Source organism: Caretta caretta, chromosome 11, assembly GCF_965140235.1.
Source record: "Caretta caretta isolate rCarCar2 chromosome 11, rCarCar1.hap1, whole genome shotgun sequence".
NCBI classification, from domain to species: domain Eukaryota; kingdom Metazoa; phylum Chordata; order Testudines; family Cheloniidae; genus Caretta; species Caretta caretta.
In genome coordinates, this window is record NC_134216.1 from 63457094 (window position 1) to 63477293 (window position 20200).

The window sequence follows — 20200 nt, forward strand, 5'->3', positions numbered from 1 at the left end:
AGTCTCCCAAACCGGGCACGTATGTAAATGACACTCAGCTGGTCTAAAGTAAAAACAAAGTAGATAATTTAGTTCCTGATCCTGATTTCAGTGGGACCACTCATATACTTTAAGGCTGCCATAAAAAAAGATGGAGAAAAATTGTTCTCTCTTGCCCCAGAGGGCAGGACAAGAGACAATGGGTTCAAACTACAGCATGGCTGGTTTAGATTAAATCTCGTGGAAAAACTTCCCAACTGTGAGAACAGTAGGACAGTGGAACACACGGCCTAGGGAGGTCGTGGAATCTCCTTCACTGGAGGCTTTCAGAAAAAGGCTGGAGAGCCATCTGTCTTGGATAATTTAGACACAAGAAATCCTGCCTCTTGGCAGGTGGTTAGACGAGATGACCCTTGCAGTCCCGGTTCTGTGATTCTATGTACGTGTTTGCAGTGCTAAGGCCTTATTATCTGGAGAGGTTTTATTCAGAGAAGTTCCAATAACGAAATAACATTCAGGACACACTGACCATTTTCAGGCCAAACACATTCTACTGTTTATTACACATATTACATTCTTAAATAAAAATGCATCACATAACATTTTTGCATAGATATCTTACAATATACCAATTTAAAAAAGAATTATGAAACAGACCAGTAACAAAAATAAATTTTTTCTTCATTAATAATTTTGTAACATTAACATACCACCATCATATAATACAAATAATATTTTTTAAATCTTAAAGACTTTTTGTACAGCAAAAAAACTGACAAAGTAATATATTTATATTTATATATATATATATTTATAAAAAGCTTAAAAAAAATAAAATGTCAAAAAAAGGCAGAACTGAGGGCTACAAGATTGGGTACTTCTGTGATATATTAGAAATACCAGAGTAGGCCTGAGAGAATGTGACCGAGGGCATCTCCAAATGCACTTGTTAGACACATCTGGCAAAAGAAAAACTATAGTGCAAAATGAACATCCTTCAAGCTATGTTGTTTGTGGGGGAGAGGGGTGTTTTTGTTTCAAAGGGGGAGCACTCGTACTGTTTGTTTGTTAAAGTGATACAGTAGGGACCAAGAAAGAGCTTAACCAAGGAGTGCGGGGCAGAAAGTGAACATTGCTATAAAAGAAAAATATCTTGGCCATATTATTTTTTACTTTCTGTTTAAATGAGCAGAAATACGAAGGCCTTGTTTTATGGGAGAAAAGTTACAACAGTTCATCGGACTGATTTTTAAAATCAATCTAGTTAAACCAGAGCCAGCCTCTAATATAAATGCACCTAAAATAGCTTAGCTGTTTCTTACATCAGTTAAGATTGATTAATTAAAAGTTACCAATGCAAACTAAACAGACTTGAGCAAAGGTTAAGCGCACCTATGTAGTGGCGTTTTCATTCGTTTAACTAGCTTGATTTTATAAAACTGGTGCAACTTGTCTGGTAGAGACAAGGCCCCAGTAACAAAGTAGTGTTTAAACCAGTGTTTCAAGCTACTCTCAGGGCCTGTAGGGCTCGTGTTCTAAACTACAGGAGAGATGGGTTAAAATATAAGCTAAGGATCAGCCCCCCAGCCAATAGGCCTTTTTGGGACTGTGTGTTGGTTTTCATTTTTCTCTACAGTCCAAAGGTAAAGGCTAAAAATGTCATCTCTCTCCATTCCGTTTTACTCTCCGGGTATAGTCTGAGCCCTCCCTTTCCCGCCCCCTAGTTTGCAGCTTACTAGCTCACAATATACAGCAACAAATACGGCTGAAAACTTCCTATGTAAACCCACGCTATTTCTAAAATGCACTGGCAACAGTGAGCACCCTCCCCAAACCAAAGGCAATAGGCACAGTTGGCTACCACACTGAAAATGTCAGTAGCCCAATTTCTCCTTCCATGTAGGTATGTGCTATACATACACACCCAGAGAGAGGGGGTAGAACCTGTTTTCTGGCAGTACACAGAAGTTGGAATCCAAACACTTACAAGTAAATGCTTTCATTATGAAAATTATGAACAGTCCAACTTTAATTTTTACATAAAAAATGCTATTCATAAGCTTTAAGGAAAAAAACAAAACCCTGTTTGAAAACACCTGCTTCTGAATGTTTTCGATTAGGTAAGTCCACTTTTGAGGTGGTAAAGAAGGCAGATGGTCACCACATTTCTGAATATACTGACCTCTTTCTCAAAGAAGGGAGAAAAGTTTCACTACATAAGAGAGACCTTTGTGTGTGGGGGGGCCAACTCCTGCAGTTCTTACATGGGCAAAACTTGCCACTGAAGCCACTGAGATGTTGTGGCTGAGGAAGATCGCAGAAGTTATCCCTGTTATTATTAATGCAACACTTGGAAGATTAAACACTTTAGCTTCATTGTGAAATCATCATTCCAAGGGACTAGAAATAATGCTAGTAAGAGAAGGCAAGACTCTTCGATCAATGGGTGTAAAATCTTAGGAAGTAGAGGATTTTCATGTTTTTGTTTTTCAAGCCAATACTGAATAGAGTTATTTTCACGTTCTTTTTAAAATATATGATCTACCAGAAACCAACAAAATGTATTTTAAGGGAGTGTTGGGTTAGAGGTTTTGCCCACAAATATGAAAGCTTAAAAATACAAAATCGCACAGCATGGGAATGCCAAGAATCAAGATGTGTTGAGGCATGAATAAAAGTGTGATTTAAAAACCCTGGAGCCACTGGCGGTTGGCCTTGTGAAAGTGAAATTATTTACAAACTTTTTCCCCCTCATATTTTTTTTATACTTTTTGACACATGTAAGGTGGAGGGGAAAAAAGGAAACAAACAAGCTTGATTTGTTTCTTATATTGCAAGCATCTGCTATGATCTCTTCGGTACATAGAGAAGCAAAGATCCCAAGAGCTTAAATAGGAGAGCAATCTTTGTATTGAAAAATGCTAAAAGAAACAAAAATGCCCAAAATTGGGGAACAATGAGAGAGAGAGAGAGAGAGCCTCTGAGTTTGCAAATAGTGATCAAGTCACAGAGAAGGTGTACTCAGTCACACTAGCCATCATATTCATCCATCGTCTCCGTTTTAGGCAGGACATCAAAGGTTAGTTGCTTTTAGCTTAAATTAAACACAGAATCCTGAAAGCAACGAAGTGTATCCCACTTTTACATTCCAATTTACCCTCTTCTCCCATATTTGGTCAGTGGTTTCAGGGTACCAAGTAAAATGGTGCTTGCCTTTAAAAAAATAAAATAAAATCAGATTCCAGTGAAGCCTGCTGCCAATGAGAAGAAAGATAGTATTCTAATGTGCATATGCACAGTGATGTAAATTACATTAGATCTAAAGTAATTTAACTCCAATGTGTTGGGTAAGGACCCAAGACATAGGCTGCATGGTACAGTAATGTCTGCTGACAGTCATACTGGGACTTCCATAACTTTTTTCTTTTCTAAGACTTCTCTCCTAATAGAAAGGTCCTGTAGAATTTAATAAGGAGGAATTTAATAAGGAGGAAACTAATAGAGGTCTCTAGGCTTGATTCTATATTCTGTTACACCAGTTTAATAGAGCGAAGAATCAACCCCACAAAGTGAAATTCTGGGCACCAGTGAAGTCAATGGGAGTCTTGACATGGGGCTAGGATTTCATTCATGGAATTTAATAGCAAATGATATCCACCTTTTGTTTTCTAACCATTGAGGATGTAATTCTCTAGTTCAACAGACAGAATGCTGGTCACTGGAGTAAAGCACCTCTGGGGTAATGGATTGAAGTATTTGCTAGGCTCTCACTCCAATTGCTGGAATTGTCTGGCATTTTGTATATTATATGTACACTTTTGAGGATTGTTTTTGTTGCTCTGAAAAGTGACTAAAAACATGGCACTGTGGCCCTCCATGCTTGATATGGGAACAGTGAGACACGACAGGAGTGCTGAGGATACAGATCAAAAAGGTGACCCCAAAGAAAGAAGGAAACCCAACTTGCATGTCCGATCCCAAACTGAGTTATGAGACAACCGGCTTTTATACCTACACTAAGAAAATCTGATATGGAATAACTGAAAGAAAAAAATAAAGCCTCATAATGAAACTTTAACTCATTTTTTTGAAGCAGAACCCCATTAAGGTGTACATTCTGCTTAGTTACACCAATGTAAATCCAGAATAACTCGGGTACCCCAGTGTCCTAATATATGAAGTGTGTCCTGCTTGCTCTTCTCCAGACTAATGCTACATCACTATTCAGAGAAACTCATATTCCTCCTCTGTGCTCTTTTTCCACCAGTTTGTAGGCATCAGTTTTTTTGTGGGACTTGTGTCTCAATTTGTTCCCATCCCCAATGATCTTGGAAGCCATGTCTGGTCATTTTATGTCTTCTGTTCTGCAAATGGGCATGAATTCAATTTGAAGGGAAACAGGGTAAAGCCCTCTCTTTAAGGCTCTTTTGAAAATCTGCTAGATAACTTGGTTCCCAAAGCAGCCTTATAGAGAGGATTAGCTCTTTCCCATTTTTCATGGGTCCCAGGTAGATTGTTACTAGTGATTCTTTACAATGTGAATGAAGTGAATGCAACTGTAGCAGAAAAACATGGGCTAAGACCTTCAAAAGTTGCAAGTGATCTTGGGTGCCTCAGGTTTTGAGCTCTCGACTTAAAAGGAGCCTGGTTTTTCTACAGAGTTCTGAGCGCCAATGCATGGAAATCAGACCCATTTAAGTTGTCTCAAGTTGGGCACCCAAAATCCCTAGTCACTTTTGAAAAATCGTAACTATGACCAAACTGTTTGCTTTACCCACTGTCCTCTGAGACTAGAACGTGCACTTTCTGCTATTAAATGACTGACAGAGTGCACTGAGCTGAGACACAATATACGCAGATTACAAACGTCTCTGAAAAATATCAGTGATGGTCCTGAAACCCCAAATTTCTCTTTCAAAGTTAGAGGACCATCACAGACAGGGCCCAACTGAGAAATCCAGGTCTTGGTTTGGATTCTGAACCCATTTCCTATGGTTTTGGGGTATTCTGATTCAGGCCTATCTGTAAAAACAAAAGAGTTTCCAAATATTTCAGAAATTTTTGATATTTATCAAAAGGGCCCTTGTTCTGCTATATTTTAAATGAGATGTTAACAAGAGGAAGCAAATATTTTCTCTCCATTTTTTTTCATTTTTAAAATAGAGCCTTCTACTTAAATTGCCCTTAATATTAAGTCTTCTGGACTATTAGTAACATTTCTAGAGGCAGGATTACCTAGAGTTCTGAAGAGAACATTTATACAGGTTCATAGCCTAATGTAGTGGTGAGTATGTGCACATGTACTGTAGGATGCTATAGGAATGAACGTCTTCTAGAGTTTTCTAAATTTTTATCTAATGCACTGAATGGATGCTCTATAGTTTCACGCAGCTGAGGTTCAAGTATCCTCAAGCTCCCATGAGACATCCTGGTAAGATGCTCCACATATTCAAACACAAGTTGGGTTGTAGGGCCCTCAGAACCCAACTGAACTCCTGGATTGAATGGCCATAAGAAGTATGCAAACACAGAAGTCGAGAACTATGAGATTGTCAGCAAGCAGTGCTCCAGTAATTTTTTTTAATAGTATAGTTAGTTTTAAATCTTTGGACTAAAACTCAATTTTTTCTTACTTTTTTCACTGTTACATCATTGCCCCCCAAAAAGATGGTTAGATTTTGGTCCATATCTCATGCCATATGGACCAGATATCATATTCCCCACCAAAGTGTCCAACTGACAGTCAGTATTTGTAAAAACTGTGAGCAAAATAAACATCTTTCAGGTAGATTCAATCTCTGACTGGAATAAAGGTTGCGCAGATGCGGAGAACGCAAGTACCAATTATTCCAGTGACTGCTCTTACGTTTTACAGCTATGCATTTTTTTGTTAAGAGTTCAGTTTTGCATCCCAAAAGGGAAATATTTAACAGTCAATGAGTCAAAACAGTCAAAGGAGGGCAGTTGGCTAGTACAGTATAAAAGAGCAGCAACCATTTGTGGACCATATGCCATTTTGTTTCATTTCTAGACATGTCTTGTAGGGAGGGTCCCAGAATATACAAAATATACAACCTGTCCAATGACCACCCCACCTGCTTGCATAGGCCATTTTATATGGTCCTAAAGGCAGTCTTTGGAGTTAGGGCCAGTGCCAACTTGCTATAAATGCAAGTTATATTTATATATATATATTACTTTTTCTTTTTTTAACAAGAAATTTAGTCCACTTTGAGCCAAGATGGTCAAATTATCTACAGGATTCAAGGGTGAGCGTGAGGCTTCCATTGATCCTGGATGGTACAGACTGAAGGTCGAATAGGACCCATGCTACCAATACCAGACCGATCACTTGGAAAATCCTCAGTGCTGTGCACAAAAGCCAACCCTTCATTCACTCTTTAAATATTCTTACAATTCTTTTTAATATCCGTGGGCTATACCATCACCTTGACGAGTGGGAAAGGAGGACTGTGATCTTTCCTTTAAAAGATTAATGCTGAATGAAGCCACTTTATTTGGAAGAGGTTCTCACCTTCCCACTCTGGGACTAGAGTAGTATTTTTGGCTGTTTTTTTTTTTTTTTTTGTAAGATGCTTAACCAAAAGTTAGGCTTAGAAAATAAATGTTTGCAGGTGCTCTTTCAACAAATTAAAAGTCAATGTTTTAAATTGGTCAATAGAATAACAAGAACACGCAACACAATTTGTCAATCACTGTGGATTGTAGCCAACATGCTCACATGGTGCTGAAGGAAATCTGTCGTCATGCCTGATTGTCCAGTCCAAGACAGATAAGCAGGTGAAGAAAAGGAGTTCTGAAGATCACTTGTTCATGGAGAAAAGATAAAATGTCTAAGCTTCCACATGAGCTTTTCAAGTTTTCATTAGACAAACAAGAAGTCCTAGCTATGGCAATAAGGTGATCCCTATGGAGATATAACGTCATGTTTCAGGGACTCTTCCTTTGGCTGCTTTTCAGTCATGCCAGCAGCTTCCATAATCCCTACCAGTGCATAGGGCATGCAATAGTCAAAAAAAAGTTAACACAAAAATACCCAAACAAAAATATCGTCCTCCATGAAGTCTACATAAACTCAGGCCAAACAGATGATGTATATGTCACAGGTGTCACTCCACAGTCAACTGCCATTAAGGCCATTGGTATTGACTTAAAAGGATCTTAATAGCTCAGTTCTAGGAAGAACCAAAACCAAGACAGATCAAAGTGTCTGTGAGAAGTTTGACGTGTCAAGCATTAGGAATTCTCAGACAAAGAACAAAGGAACCAAGAGGTTAATTTTGGCTACCAAACTGGGATTTGGTTTTCTAGGTCATTATTCCCCCCCATCTATTTAAAAAGAAAAGTTAGTGCTACAAATATGCAACTTCAAGACGACCTATTCTCCTATGGAGTTGCATTGAGAAGCGAGTTAAATAAGCCCCTCCCACTTGCTGTCCACCTGCAGAGAAGCCTCTTCCATTTTACTTTGATTTCTACTGGCAATAGCTGGAAACAAATCCACGGGTGATGAAGTCTGTAAGCAATTATTCTATCTTACTGACTTCACCTCTACCCCGTCTCCTCTCCTGCACCTTCTTCCATCCAGCTGGGGCAAGGCATAAAGAACAGATGTATGTATTTAAGTATAGTTGGGTGCATGACAGTGTGAGTGTGTGGTCTGTGTACAGAGGTTTACATGTGATCAAGTTCTCTTCTTCCGCAAGGCAGCGGGTTATAACTGAGTTCCACCCTTCATGCCATGTCTTTTAGCTCAGCTGACATCTATGCCATGCTGATGGATTTTAGGTAGTTAGATGTGTCTCTTCATGTGGAGGGCAAGATGGTCAGACCTGGAAAAACACCTGCAAAACAAACAAAATAAGGATTTTAAAAACAGGCCTTTCTGCTCCTCTATCATCATGCACAAGAACAATGTTCACCCAGGTTTACAGCAGTTCCCTGGAACCTGCCACATGTGGTCACAAAGTCAAGGTGACCATTCAAGATAAGTAGCTATGTTGGCTCATCCATTAGCAGATTATTCTCCCCTCAGCCCAACCCCACTAGATTCATACTGTCAGAAACTGGGGAATGGGCAAGCTAACTCATTAACTAAGTAGCTGTAGTAATAAAACTAAATAATTTTGCATATTTTATAGGGTCAGATTTTTCAAGGGCTCAGCACCCTTACATGTAGCCATATCTTCAAAAGACCTCAGCACTCACTTGGGCATCAAAATAAGAGGCCAGATTTGAGGGCTGAGCTGCTCATTTTGGTAGCTAAATTGAAGCAGAGCTCTCTTGAAAATCTGGCCCAAAGAGCCTTCTGTCTGAGAATGAGTGCTATACAGATATTGATGAAGGTAGTCTCACAACATCCCTGAGAGGAACCTAGGCATTATCCCCATTTTATAGATTAGGACACTGAGGCACAGTGAGATAAGGAATTTGCTTGAGTTCCCACAAGAAGTCTGGCAAACCCAGCAACAGAATCCAGGTCTTTCACTTCCCAGTTCTGGGCTTTATCCCCCAAGGCCATCTTCTCTTTAGTCCACATGCAAAACATGCTGGCACTTGTACAAATGTAGATGCATGTTAGTGCTTATGGAAGGCTCTCCGAATGAGAGCCCTAGAGAATGAAAACCTCTGTCCAATCACAACATTAACACAGTGCTTTGCTCCACCAAAGTGTATTCACTGTGACTGAATTTCTGAGGACAATGGGCAATTCTTTCTTCATGGCCATTCGATCCTTGACCCTTCTGCTAACATTTCCAGCAAGGAAGAGAGAACATAAATGCCAAATGTGATATGCTAGGAATTGGACTGAGAGCAGCAACTGCTTTCACACCGACCACCCAAATGCCACTATATACAAAGCAGCCTTCGGCCAAGATTTTCAGAAGTGCCTAGTGACCCCTTTTAAAGAGGACTGCTTCCAGAGGGCAGGTGCTTGGCACTTTCTGAAAAATAAGGCCCCTTTAAGATGCCCCAGACTGGGCCCTCAAAACCTGAGGTGCCCAAAATCGCTTGGAACTTCGGAATATCTTGGCCTTCACTCTTGACACCCAAACCTGTAAGACACTTTCTAAGTTATATTTAGTAATGATAAAAAGAATCCACCACAAATTACATTTGCTGCTTGTTGCCGGAATCTTAGCCCAGTGTACATTGTGGCAGGCCACTTCCAGAATTAACCTGTCTGTGATGCTTTGAAAATTCATGCAGTGCCACACAAAGCTACATTACAAACTAAACACTGACAAACGCTTTTTTTTTTTTTTTAAAGCTTGTTGCTAGAATTTGTTGTGCACACAAACAGATTTATGCGGAATAAACTATGATAAAAGCAACAGGTCCCTTCGGTGCCTTCAGCATGAGGCTAAGAAAGAATCAGGAAAATCCGAGGGCAAAGGCCTGGTGTAGTGCACTTAGTCTGTCCTTTTGCCATTACTCTCTGATTCTCTGCGCGCCTACTACTACTTGTATGCAGGGGTGAGCAAATATGATAAATATTGTAAGAGCAGAAAATCTGCAAGAATACCTTCACATATATGGCCAGATCCTCAAATGGTGTAAATCAGCATAGCTCCAGTGTAATCAATGATGCTATGTTGATTCATACCAGCTGAGGATCTGGTCCATGCTTCTTTACAAAGCAGAGCAGGAAAAATTTAAAAAGAATAATTTTAGAATGGTATGGAGTTGGAATCCAGCATTCTTTTAGAATGGTATGGAGTTGGAATCCAGCATTCTTTTATGTTCCAGGGTGACGTATGTGCATTAAGAATGGAGGGAGAGACAGAGAGGAAAGACTTACAATGGACAGTGGGCTTCTAATACAGAAGGCTCACCGCAGCTAGTACTGTCCAGCTGAAGGGTACCAAATATGTCCTTGGACAGCTATCTCTCTTATCAGGTTAATGGAGAAAGCAGCAGGCTATGGATATTACGGCTGCCAAAACAAGTATGGGTGCCAGGAAGACAGGCACCAGCTGGCATTTTAAACTATGACCAGCCACAAGACCACCACCTGACCACTGCTTCTTTCAGATGCCTGCTGATAACCAGAAGCAATATTGGGGATTAAAAGTCTGCTGAGTCACTGACATGGCAAGATTTGTTAATGTTAATAACCGAACCAAAAGTTTGTTTCATATTAATAACCTTATGTTCTGCTCCAAAATATTTTTATACTTCATAAAATGATACATGACTAATCCTGCAGGCTCTTTCCCAGCTAGTAATTCAGTTAGCTTCATCTACTCGGGAGGCTCCTAGAGGCGGAGGACAGTTTCAACTGGGGAAAAAAAAAGTCAAAAAAAGAACTAGATAAATTCATGGAGGATAGGTCCATCAATGGCTATTAGCTAGGATGGGCAGGGATGGTGTCCCTAGCCTCTGTTTACCAGAAGCTGGGAATGAGTGACTTACGTAAGAACAACCACATTGGGTCAGACCAAAGGTCCATCTAGCCCAGCATCCTGGCAGTGGCCACTGTCAGAAGACAGGAAGCTGGACTAGATGGATCTTTGGTCTAACCCAGTAGGGTTGTTCTTATGTAAGTCCCCACAAAATATTACAGCTAAATGCTACCATCAAAAAGCCCAAGACGCATCTGCAGCTATTAAGTGGCTGAGGTCCAGCCACATTTTCCCTTCTTGGAACTGGTGCTGGCAATAGGGTTGGCCCGGAATGGACAGTTGTCCTCAATAGGTTCGGAAATAGGGATCCATGAGGGATAAATCCTGTAGATCTCTGGTCTTCCGCAGGACAGGTCTCTGTCTTCACAACTTTTCCAGCTCTATGGCATTGCTGCATGTTGTACCCACGCCCAGCATGTACCACCTCCCAGGATTCAGAAAGGCTGCATGTGTCCCTGCATTGTTCCTAGCACGGACAGCTTGCGATGCATAAAAATATCGTCATTCCTGATGGGCTTGCATGGACATAAACTGCCTGCTTCCAAACAGGCTAGTGGGTTTCATCTCCGCATCTGCAGAGCAACAAGAGGAGGCAGCTGGGATGGGAAGAGAACATAATGTTCAGCCATCTTTTTTCCTCTGCTCAGATCCCTGCCCAGTGAGATTTGGTCCTCTTAGCAATCTACTACCCCTCCAGCTGTGTGGAGAGGAGCACATGGCTCTTAGCTTGCAGTCAAGGAGGATACCCATATATATATTAAAATAAAACTGAAGAGTTTTACATCACGTTTCCCTCAGTTGAACACATGTGACAGCTGTGGCCATGGCTCACCCAGGTGTTCTGATATAGGGTATGTAAAGTCACCCAGGGTTCTGAAAAGCTTCTCAACTAATTCTTCAGCAACGCTAATAACCAACACGTTCATGGTGCGTCAGCCACTCTGTGGACTCTTTCATCTCCTTCTGGGCTACTTCAGCTCCCTCTGCTTTCTTCCTGGCTGCCTCCAAAGCATACACCACTCGCTGTACATATGCTGCTCCTCCCATCAGTGGTAGTTTGCCGACCAAAATTAACAATACGATCTGTGTCCTGTAAGACGTGGGGGCAAAACTAAACACTTCATTTTAAAGGATCCTGTTTTTCCAGAAGGAACTTCAGCTGTTAATCCCCTTTCATGACAAAGAGAGTTGTGTTTCCACCCAAGGCCAAAGGTCCGCTACAAAACTGATTGAAGTCATTGGTCCTGGAGTGCGCCCTCGGCACCTCCATTTACACCAAAGACTGTGTGCGCCTGAAATTTTGGTGCTTTAGAAAGAAGCCACCAATGTTGTTTGAAAAAGGGAGAAAGTGTGCATGCGTGCGCACTTGGGGAGGGAGAAAAAGTGACAGACTTCTAGCTTCCTGTCTCCCCACCCCCACTTCCTTTTCTCACTAAAAGTATAACACCTGAATCGACCTATATGGGTTGTTTTAAAAATTGTCCTCTAGGCTGATAGCATGAATACAATCCAAAAGGCTCGTGGTGTAAACCCACAGCCCTGAAAGAGGGGTTTTTAATGGACTCGTTGATGGATCACGTACATGAATGCTCCCCCTACCAGTAGTTCAGTCACCATTTTCATGCTCTGATTGCCCAAGTACTCACCTTCACCTCTGAAGAGTGGTGTGCAGTTGGTTTACACTACACCGACACTGCTGAAAGATGTACCTAAGGCTACTTAAAGCTCAGAAAACCAAGATGTTTACTATAGGCAAGGACCCTTCTGTCGTCAGTGGAGGGTGAAAAGGAAGAAGTTAGAAAGAAATTGAAGAGGGAGCAGTTTAGAGGTGGAGAAATGGGATTCTCACTATCTGGGACCTTAATTCGGGAAAGCACCTGTTTAACTTGAAGCACGTGCTTAAATGCTTTTCTGAATACGGATGGACTGAAGTATGTGCTTAAGGGCATGCCTGAATACAGGCCTGGAGTAGGGGGCAGTGAGCACACTTGGGAAGAGGGAAAGAGGAAGAGAAAGGAAAGAAAGTGTTAAGTCAAAGCTGGCCCAGCGAAGTAAAGGAGCCATTACTCTGAACCACTTTGAACACAGTGAGTCCCTGAGCTTCCCAAACTAGACCTAGTGAAAGGGCGGTGGGAAATTGATGGACATATTTCACCACATATGATCAGTTTAAACTGCTGAATACTTTTTACCTAGCCATAGATTTGGTCAAATGGGGGGAAAACTGACAATTTTAAGGGAACAAATTCATTGAATAAAACAGCAAATAGACACTGTGATGGTGGCTGCTATAGAAAAAACACTTAGATAAAAAGAGAGAGGTATTATTCTTCCAATTCGACATGTAACAAACGACTAAAGGAGATCATTGAGTTAATAGTGAGTGGTGAGATCTCTTTGGATCTGAATGATCACAACTGTTGTCTTTTTGCAACAGAAACCAAAAAGGGTGGTTTGTTTACTGGGGGGGGTTAAAGGATTGGCGGAAAGGGACTTGGTTGGTTCTTAAAGAGCAAAGACAAGCAGAAAGCAGCCTCTTACAATAAAAATAAAGAACACCAGAGATGCTTATAAAAAGGCAAGACTCCAGAGGGTCTGTGCTTGGTTTATCCTTTATCATTCTGAGCAAACAAAAGATAATCCAGGGATAAAAGACAGAGGAAGCCCTTGGTTGGGGGCAGGGGGGAGGGAGAGAGGAGGATGAGGATCTTGGAAAGACAGGATGTGCAAATGATCAAATTTCCTTCTCATCAAAGGATGTGTCCCTGTTTATGTTCTATGTATCCTTTTTCTATGCTTGCTCTTGGCCAGTCTGGTGTGCCCACAGGCTTTATAAACTCTATTGTATTACAAACCATTTTCTTATCATAACGGAGAACCTTAGTGCTGCATTAAAAAGACGGGTAATTTTCTTAAGCCTCTTAAAAATATATATAAATAGGATTAGCTGGATAACATGTTCAGATGCAAGCACATTATTTGATTATGCCTACACTGGATCCAGCCTTCACCGTGGGCATTGCCAGCCTCCAGTTTTGGGGGGAAGGGTCATTGTCTGATAATGTCAGTACTGTCAGATGTGATTCCTTGTGTAGTCTCTCTCTTGCTCCACCCCAATTATGTGTTTATTTTAAAGAGCCAGATTTTCAAAAATGCTCAGCAACCACAACCGGGACCAGATTCTCAAAAGAGCTCTGCTTCCATTCAGGCACCTAAATTAAGAGGCCAGATTTTCAACAGGAATCAGCAGCCAGCAGCTCCCATTGTTCTGGATGACAGCTGCTGAGCAGACAGCTCTCTAGGCAAACCCAGTTCCGTCTCACTTTTAGCTGCCCAAATGAGAGCTGTTGGACGGGGAGTTCTTTGGAAAATCTGGCTTTGGGTACTTATCCCTGGATCTAGGTGCTTAAAAAGACAGATGATCAAATATTAAATCTACAGTATCACATAAAACGGAGGTCGTCACGTGTGTGATTTAAAGACAAGAGGACTAGATTCTCAGTCAGTGTGAATAGTCAGGGCTCCTTTGATTTCACCCAAAATCCTTGTGGTAAAATTTTCAGATGTGCTTAAATCACATAGGCACTTTTGAAAATGTTGCCCTTTGTTTCCCCAGGAACTCCCCCCCCCCCCCCCCCCAAACAGCCCTTTGTTTGCCTCTCTTCCTATAGGCAAACAAAGGGCTGTGTGCTCAGTTAACTGAACTGGAGGATCAGTGATAGATTTAACATGCAGAAAAGGGAAAATGCTGTCAGCCCCCTTGGGTTGGTTCTAGATCTTGGGTACCTTCGCCATTCATGTGAGATTCTGTGAACATCACACACTCCCCATCTTAGGCTGTGTTGACTCCCTTGACCCACTGGTTTGTGAGGTTTGACTGTCCTCAGGTGACTTCCTTGTCAGGGACCAGGAAGCCACGAGGTGGAGTTCAACCACAATTTTGTAAGCGAGGGAGGGCAGCTGGGAATTCAGGCTTTTGTTGTTGCCCAAGTCACATGGGATCATGGAGAGGGAAAGCCCAAGATGTTGTTGCAGCTAGCAGGCTGGGTAGAGTTTACGCACATTAAAGCAAGATTTTGCTGAACAAAACTGTGCATTGGGCAAAACTCCTGCTGACTTCGATGGGACAACAATCTGGCCTCGAGTCCATGCTTCTGCTTTAGGGGGATCCATAAGGAAAACTGGGTACAGAAATTAGTTGCTGGTCCCAGCCCAGATGCTAGCGGACAAACTTCCTCTTCCCAGAACCCCCCGCCACGCCTGACACTCCTGCTGGCCACTAAGGAAGAGAGGGGTTTCAGGGCAAAAAAACATGGGCCATGCACTGTAAGGAAAGAGGCACGGCTGCTGTGTATGCCGTGTGGAAAGCCAGAGGCTTTGGTCCCTGGGGGCTGGCAGTGTGCTCTCTTTCAGCAGCAGTACATTTGCTTGAACACTCGCGTTAGAAGGCTGCATTACCTGTCACAATGGTTGCATTTAAAGGGTTTTGCCCCTGTGTGTTTCCTGTAGTGCCTCGTGAGCTCGTCGCTTCGTGCAAAACGCCACTCGCACCCTTCCCACGAGCACTTGTAAGGCTTCTCACCTGCAGGGGGACGAGAGATCAATCAGCACTGCAATGAAATTACTGCTGCCTAAACCTGCCCATCCTTTGCCCCACACCCAGCCAGCCAGGCCTTTGCCTCCCAATTAGCCACGTAGGGCAGGAGCACCACTGATGTTGCCACACGTTTGCCCCACACCTGGCTGCCTAGCACGCAAGCACCAATGACTTATATTCACTCAGACTCTTCAAATCTATGGCAGACTCCCAAAGGCAATTGCCCATTCCGAACCTGCTTCGAGGCCCGCTGAAGTCAATAGGAAACTTTCCATCAACTTGAATGGTCTTTGGATCAGGCCCCAACTTCATTACTTCTTGCATTCTTACACTACCTTGGTGAAAGAAATATTTCAAGCCCGTCAATGTTTTTTTGGTTTTGTTTTTAAAAAACCCAAACACCCCCACAGCTGTGTTGCCGTAGGCTTGTTTTCAATTCCTTGAGTCAGCGTTGTGTGCACAAATTTGGTTACTGCCCATGCAAGTGGCTAGTCCTGTGCACAGACATCATGATTGCCCATGCATGTCAGGCAAATAGGCGTACAACTGCACATGTAATTAAACCCACAGTGCTTAAAATACTATTTAACAAAAAGTTTACTGTAGTTCTGGCTTTTAGGAGTTGCCTTTCACCCCCCACCCTGGTAGCACTCGCATTTCCTCCCACTGAGACCCCACGTCTTGTATCCCCACTTAGATGCACCTGCTTAGTTGATTATAAAGTGCAAATGATATTTTCGGTGCTGCTAGAGGAGAACTGTTCTCTTTAAATCTGTTAATCCCACAGGCGATTGTGACTGATTAGCACCTTTACGACCATATGTTTATCAGCTGTTATCCCACATGGAACTCTCTCTCTCATACAATTCCCTTGAAGTCAGTGGGGCTGCAGAGAGGTTGGAAGTCAGTGCCGAATTCGCTCCGCTGTGTTCACTTTCCCCATTTGATACCACAAACCAGGTTCTGGGGGTCAAATGCAGCTCTGTTGTAGCACCCATGACCTCAAGGACGGTACTCCAAGGCCATTAACATTTTAGAATCATAGAAATCTGGGTTGGAAGGGACCTTAGGAGGTCATCTAGTCCAACCTCCTGCTCAAAGCAGGACCAATCCCCAACTAATGGACGCTGTCAAGGTCCAAAACTCCCCCACCCACACGGACCCTTTCTCTACAGGATTGCAAAGTGTGGGCATGTGCACACGTTTACCACATCTCCTCAGAATAAATGTGTGAATGCTCTTTTCCTACATTGCAGCCATAGCACTATGCCCAGCCCTCCTGAGCAGCCCAGCGATAAAAAGAGGCTGGCGGCACTAGGGGAGGTGGGGATGAGCAAGAACACAGGGAGGAAACAGGTTTCACTGTTAAGCCTCAAAGGGGGAATTATAAGTAGGGAGGGAAAATTGGTTTTTGTTTTTTAAATTCTGAAAATTGCTAAGAAGGCGTTTCTTTAAATCTCTCTCAGCAGATTTAAATACCAAATATAGCGTGTCAGGTCTCCCCATGTCATGTATTTACCACAGAGTATATTCAGCAGGTACAAGAGAGAGATCTGAATAGTTTATAGCCCAAAACTAGGAGTGACACAGTACGCAAACCGGACAAGTCAGAGTGTGAGGATCAAATTCATTGCTGGTGTAACTCCACTGACAGCAACAGAGTTACCCCAGGAACTGATTTGGCCCCGTATGGGTAGAAAAAGCTTCTCAGTGACTAGTCATTTACCAAACGTTATTGATTACAAGCTAGGCTCTGCTGCTCCAAAGATAAAGTGGAAAGCTGGCACGGAGAGGAGAGGAGAATGGGCTGGGATATCTACCAGAGTTCAGCAATTCAAGCCTTTTATCCTCCACTCAAGTTGGAAAAGCAAAACCCATAAAAGGATGCGTTGCATCGTTCCTATTAGAAGAGGAAACCCTACATGAGGCTGCAGCAGGTGGAGAAATGCCAAGGCACAGATCGATCCATCAGTCAAGCAATCACGGTCTATAGGCCCTAAAGAATAAAAGGTAGTGGATGGGGGAGGGTTTGAGGAAAAAACAAAAAAGAAGAGGCAGCAGGATTTTCATTTCCAGTCACATTCTCCCTGCATCTCAATCTAGGCAGGTGGTGTTGGTTTTTTTCCCCCAGAACACCATATGAGAGTGCATATAACAGAGCCCAGATATCTTAAGCCAATCATGAACATTCACCACACTGTACAGGTAACATTCCTCTGCAGCTCTAGAGCACAAGGCCTTAGAACAGCAGGACCCTCGTGTGCTGCAAGACCTAGGCAAAAGAGGCCAATGAAACATGCCTACAGTTATATGTGCTGTAGTATTTAGGATGCCCTAATTCTCTTCTAAGCAGCGTGTTTGTCCCAGCCATATTTGGTTAGACAGTAAAAATAAAAGAAATCCTAAAGAAACCGCCGGCTGGTAACAATGAGAAAACAGAACAAACATAGCACATGCTGGATTGCAACAAGCTAGATGCATTGAGGCAAATTTGTTAAAAAGGAATTTTCTGCTCAAAAAGCCATTCAAGGTTTTCATTTCCATCAGGGCCTAGATCACGGGCAAGGTGGTGCTTCCCATGCCCATCTCAGCCGTGGCTCGGGCATTGCCCCCAATGCTGGCTCACCCAAACACTGCCCTCAAGTGTACTACGGCCTACATGCTCTCCCCTAGAGATCCAGGGCAAGATTTGCATGCTGCCCTGGGTCTCCACTGGCATAGAGAGTGGACACCCAGAAATGACACCCCATATTCTGGGCTTGTCCCTGATGGTGGACCATTCAGCTGCTGCTCTACTGGACAACTAACATGTTGTTTTTAAAAGCGATACACACCACAGTAACAAATTTTGTGTGTGTTTGCAAGGGGTAATGTGCATGGTGAAAATCATTTAGCTTGTGTGGCTGCAAGAGAAGAGATGCCTCGCTCGCAATGGAGACGGCAAGGCAGATGTGTTTCTGCATGGCTGTACATTTGTTGCATACGTTATGGAGAGAGTGAGAGATGCTGACGCTTGTTCAAAACTGGCAGGTACAGACAGCCTAACGTCCAATCGTCTGCAGAACAGAAGGGTTGTTAACAAATACTGTAGTCTTTGCCTGAAATCAGTGGGCATTATGACTGATGCTGGATTTGTCTAATTAACGTTTGCCAAGTGCTTTCAGAATGTAGAGCGCTGTATTTAGCTTATTGGAGGCCAGCAGTACTTCTGTTAGGCCTGTCTAGAATACATGTATGGGTGGCATGCTACATATCTCTGTTGTCCGTGCTCCAGGGGCTCTGTCCCCGATTTGTCTTTGCCTAGCATAGAGTCCGGTTTTGTCTTCAGATTCCCTTCCTCCGTAACATTAGCCATGTTCTGCCGACCGTCAGACAGCGCTCCTTTGTGCTCCCAGGCAGCCTGCTTGCTTACAGTCAGCCGTGTGGCATAACAGAAAGGCAAAAGTGCCTGTGACCTTTAAAGTCATGTCAAAAAGAGATCCTTGCCCCACAGACCTAAAAGAGATTAGCTTCCCCCCCCTCCATATAGCAATTTTGAAAATGGGAGGGTGGGGATGGGGGTAGGGAGAGATTTCCATGAGCATCTCTGTGCACAAAGGATAAGAACTAACTGTATCTTTTCATTGTTGCTTTACTCTCTTACCCATTGTAGATAAAATTAAAAGCCTCTCTTGGCTACTGGTCCCACAAAGGGTGTCTGGGAGTGGGATGTCCCTCTGATCTCATTAGTGGTAACGGTGGAAAAAAATGGTGTGGGATGAATGTCATGTGCTCTTCTGTTTTAATAGAGGAAACGTGTGAATAAGAGAGTACATGGTGAAATCCTGGCTCTACTGGAGTCAATGGCAAAACTCCCAATGACTTCAACGGGGCTAGGATTTCACCGTGTAAGTTTATAAAATAATAAATTAATACACCAGGAATGAGTGTGCACCCCCTCCTCCCCTGCCCCAAACACTGCAACTGTCAAAATATTTTGGTTGCAACATCTTTTGTGAAATCATGACATTTATTTGAAGTAGTATTAGACACTGATCTATGCAGGAAGATCCTTGCGTTCATGGGGTCCACACGCACACTGAGCTCTTTGCAACATCCAGGCATAAGTCCCTTATGGTTTCTCTCAGTTCTCCCCTATGAGACAATAAGGAGACTCTCCTCAAGTGTTGCTGAGTCAGCCAAAATATTTTAAGAATGCAGGGAGGGGGAAATAGACCCTTGATGACGTACATTTTGAACTTCATTTAAATTTAAAAAAAATGAAGTCACTTTCATTCTTCAATACTATGTAAAGTCATAAACATAAAACATAAAATTAGAAAACCTTCATAAAGTCAGCATATGCTCTTCCACTGTAACTTATTTTCACACAGTTTCAGGACCCACAATTGTGCATTTTTCTAACCAGTACAAAACTGGAAATTCTGTTTCCCTCCCTTTTTACAAATTGGAGATAAAATGCAGTTACGTGCGGGGGGAAAAAAAACAATTTCAAAAGCCTGAGCTACTAAGAGATTGCGTGGGCTGAGAGTCACTGCTAGAAATTTGTGTTCCACTTGCTTCCTTGTAGAGACAGTCAAAGGTGAACTGCAAAGCAAAACTGAATATGGAGTTAAATGCAGGCTCGTTCTCCTGAATTCCTCCCCTAAGCAAACTGGGGGGGGCAAGCAGCAGGAAGCTATGTGAGTAGGATCAGGACCAGAGCAGCCTCACTGACTTTTTAGAGAACTTTTCAATAGTTCTCCTTCCCATCTCTTCTGCAAAATCCTTAGTACTTGCTGTTTCACAGAGAGTAGCCTAGAATGGGCCATCACACAGCAGAAGTGTCCATGTCAGTGAAACCCAGGCAATCCAAGGCATAGGTCACAGAGTAACACATTCTGGGATTGCTTTAGTGAAACGGGAAGTAACACGAGAATTCCAGATGGGGGTGGGATGGGGTTGGGATTTCAGTGGTGAATGGTTCCCGACCCACACTGCCTTGAGGAGATGTGGAATACATGAATTTGGTTTTGCTCACAGTTTGTCTTAATAACAAAAGCCTATTGTATCACAATAAGAAGCCTAATAGAATAATCACATTACATGTATCTTACATTTAGCTTTCATCCCAGAGTGCTTTACAAACTACATACACAGCGTACCAGTGAAACAGAGCCTTTGCTGGGGCAAGGGTAGTAATCGGGCAGAATACCAG

At 42.6% G+C, this 20200-nt stretch overlaps 1 protein-coding gene across 2 annotated transcripts in view; it reads right to left on the reverse strand.

Annotated features, from left to right (window-relative positions):
- Positions 1 to 523: 523 nt before the first annotated feature.
- Positions 524 to 20200, reverse strand: part of KLF7 (KLF transcription factor 7) — a 73400-nt gene continuing 53723 nt past the window's right edge. For both annotated transcript variants that reach the window (XM_048869800.2, XM_048869798.2), the window contains exons 3-4: positions 14865 to 14988; positions 524 to 7844 (exon numbers count right to left, since the gene is read on the reverse strand). In XM_048869800.2, coding sequence (XP_048725757.1) covers positions 7807 to 7844; positions 14865 to 14988 — 162 coding nt within the window. In that variant the 3' untranslated portion in view covers positions 524 to 7806. The remainder of the gene's footprint in view (positions 7845 to 14864; positions 14989 to 20200) is intronic.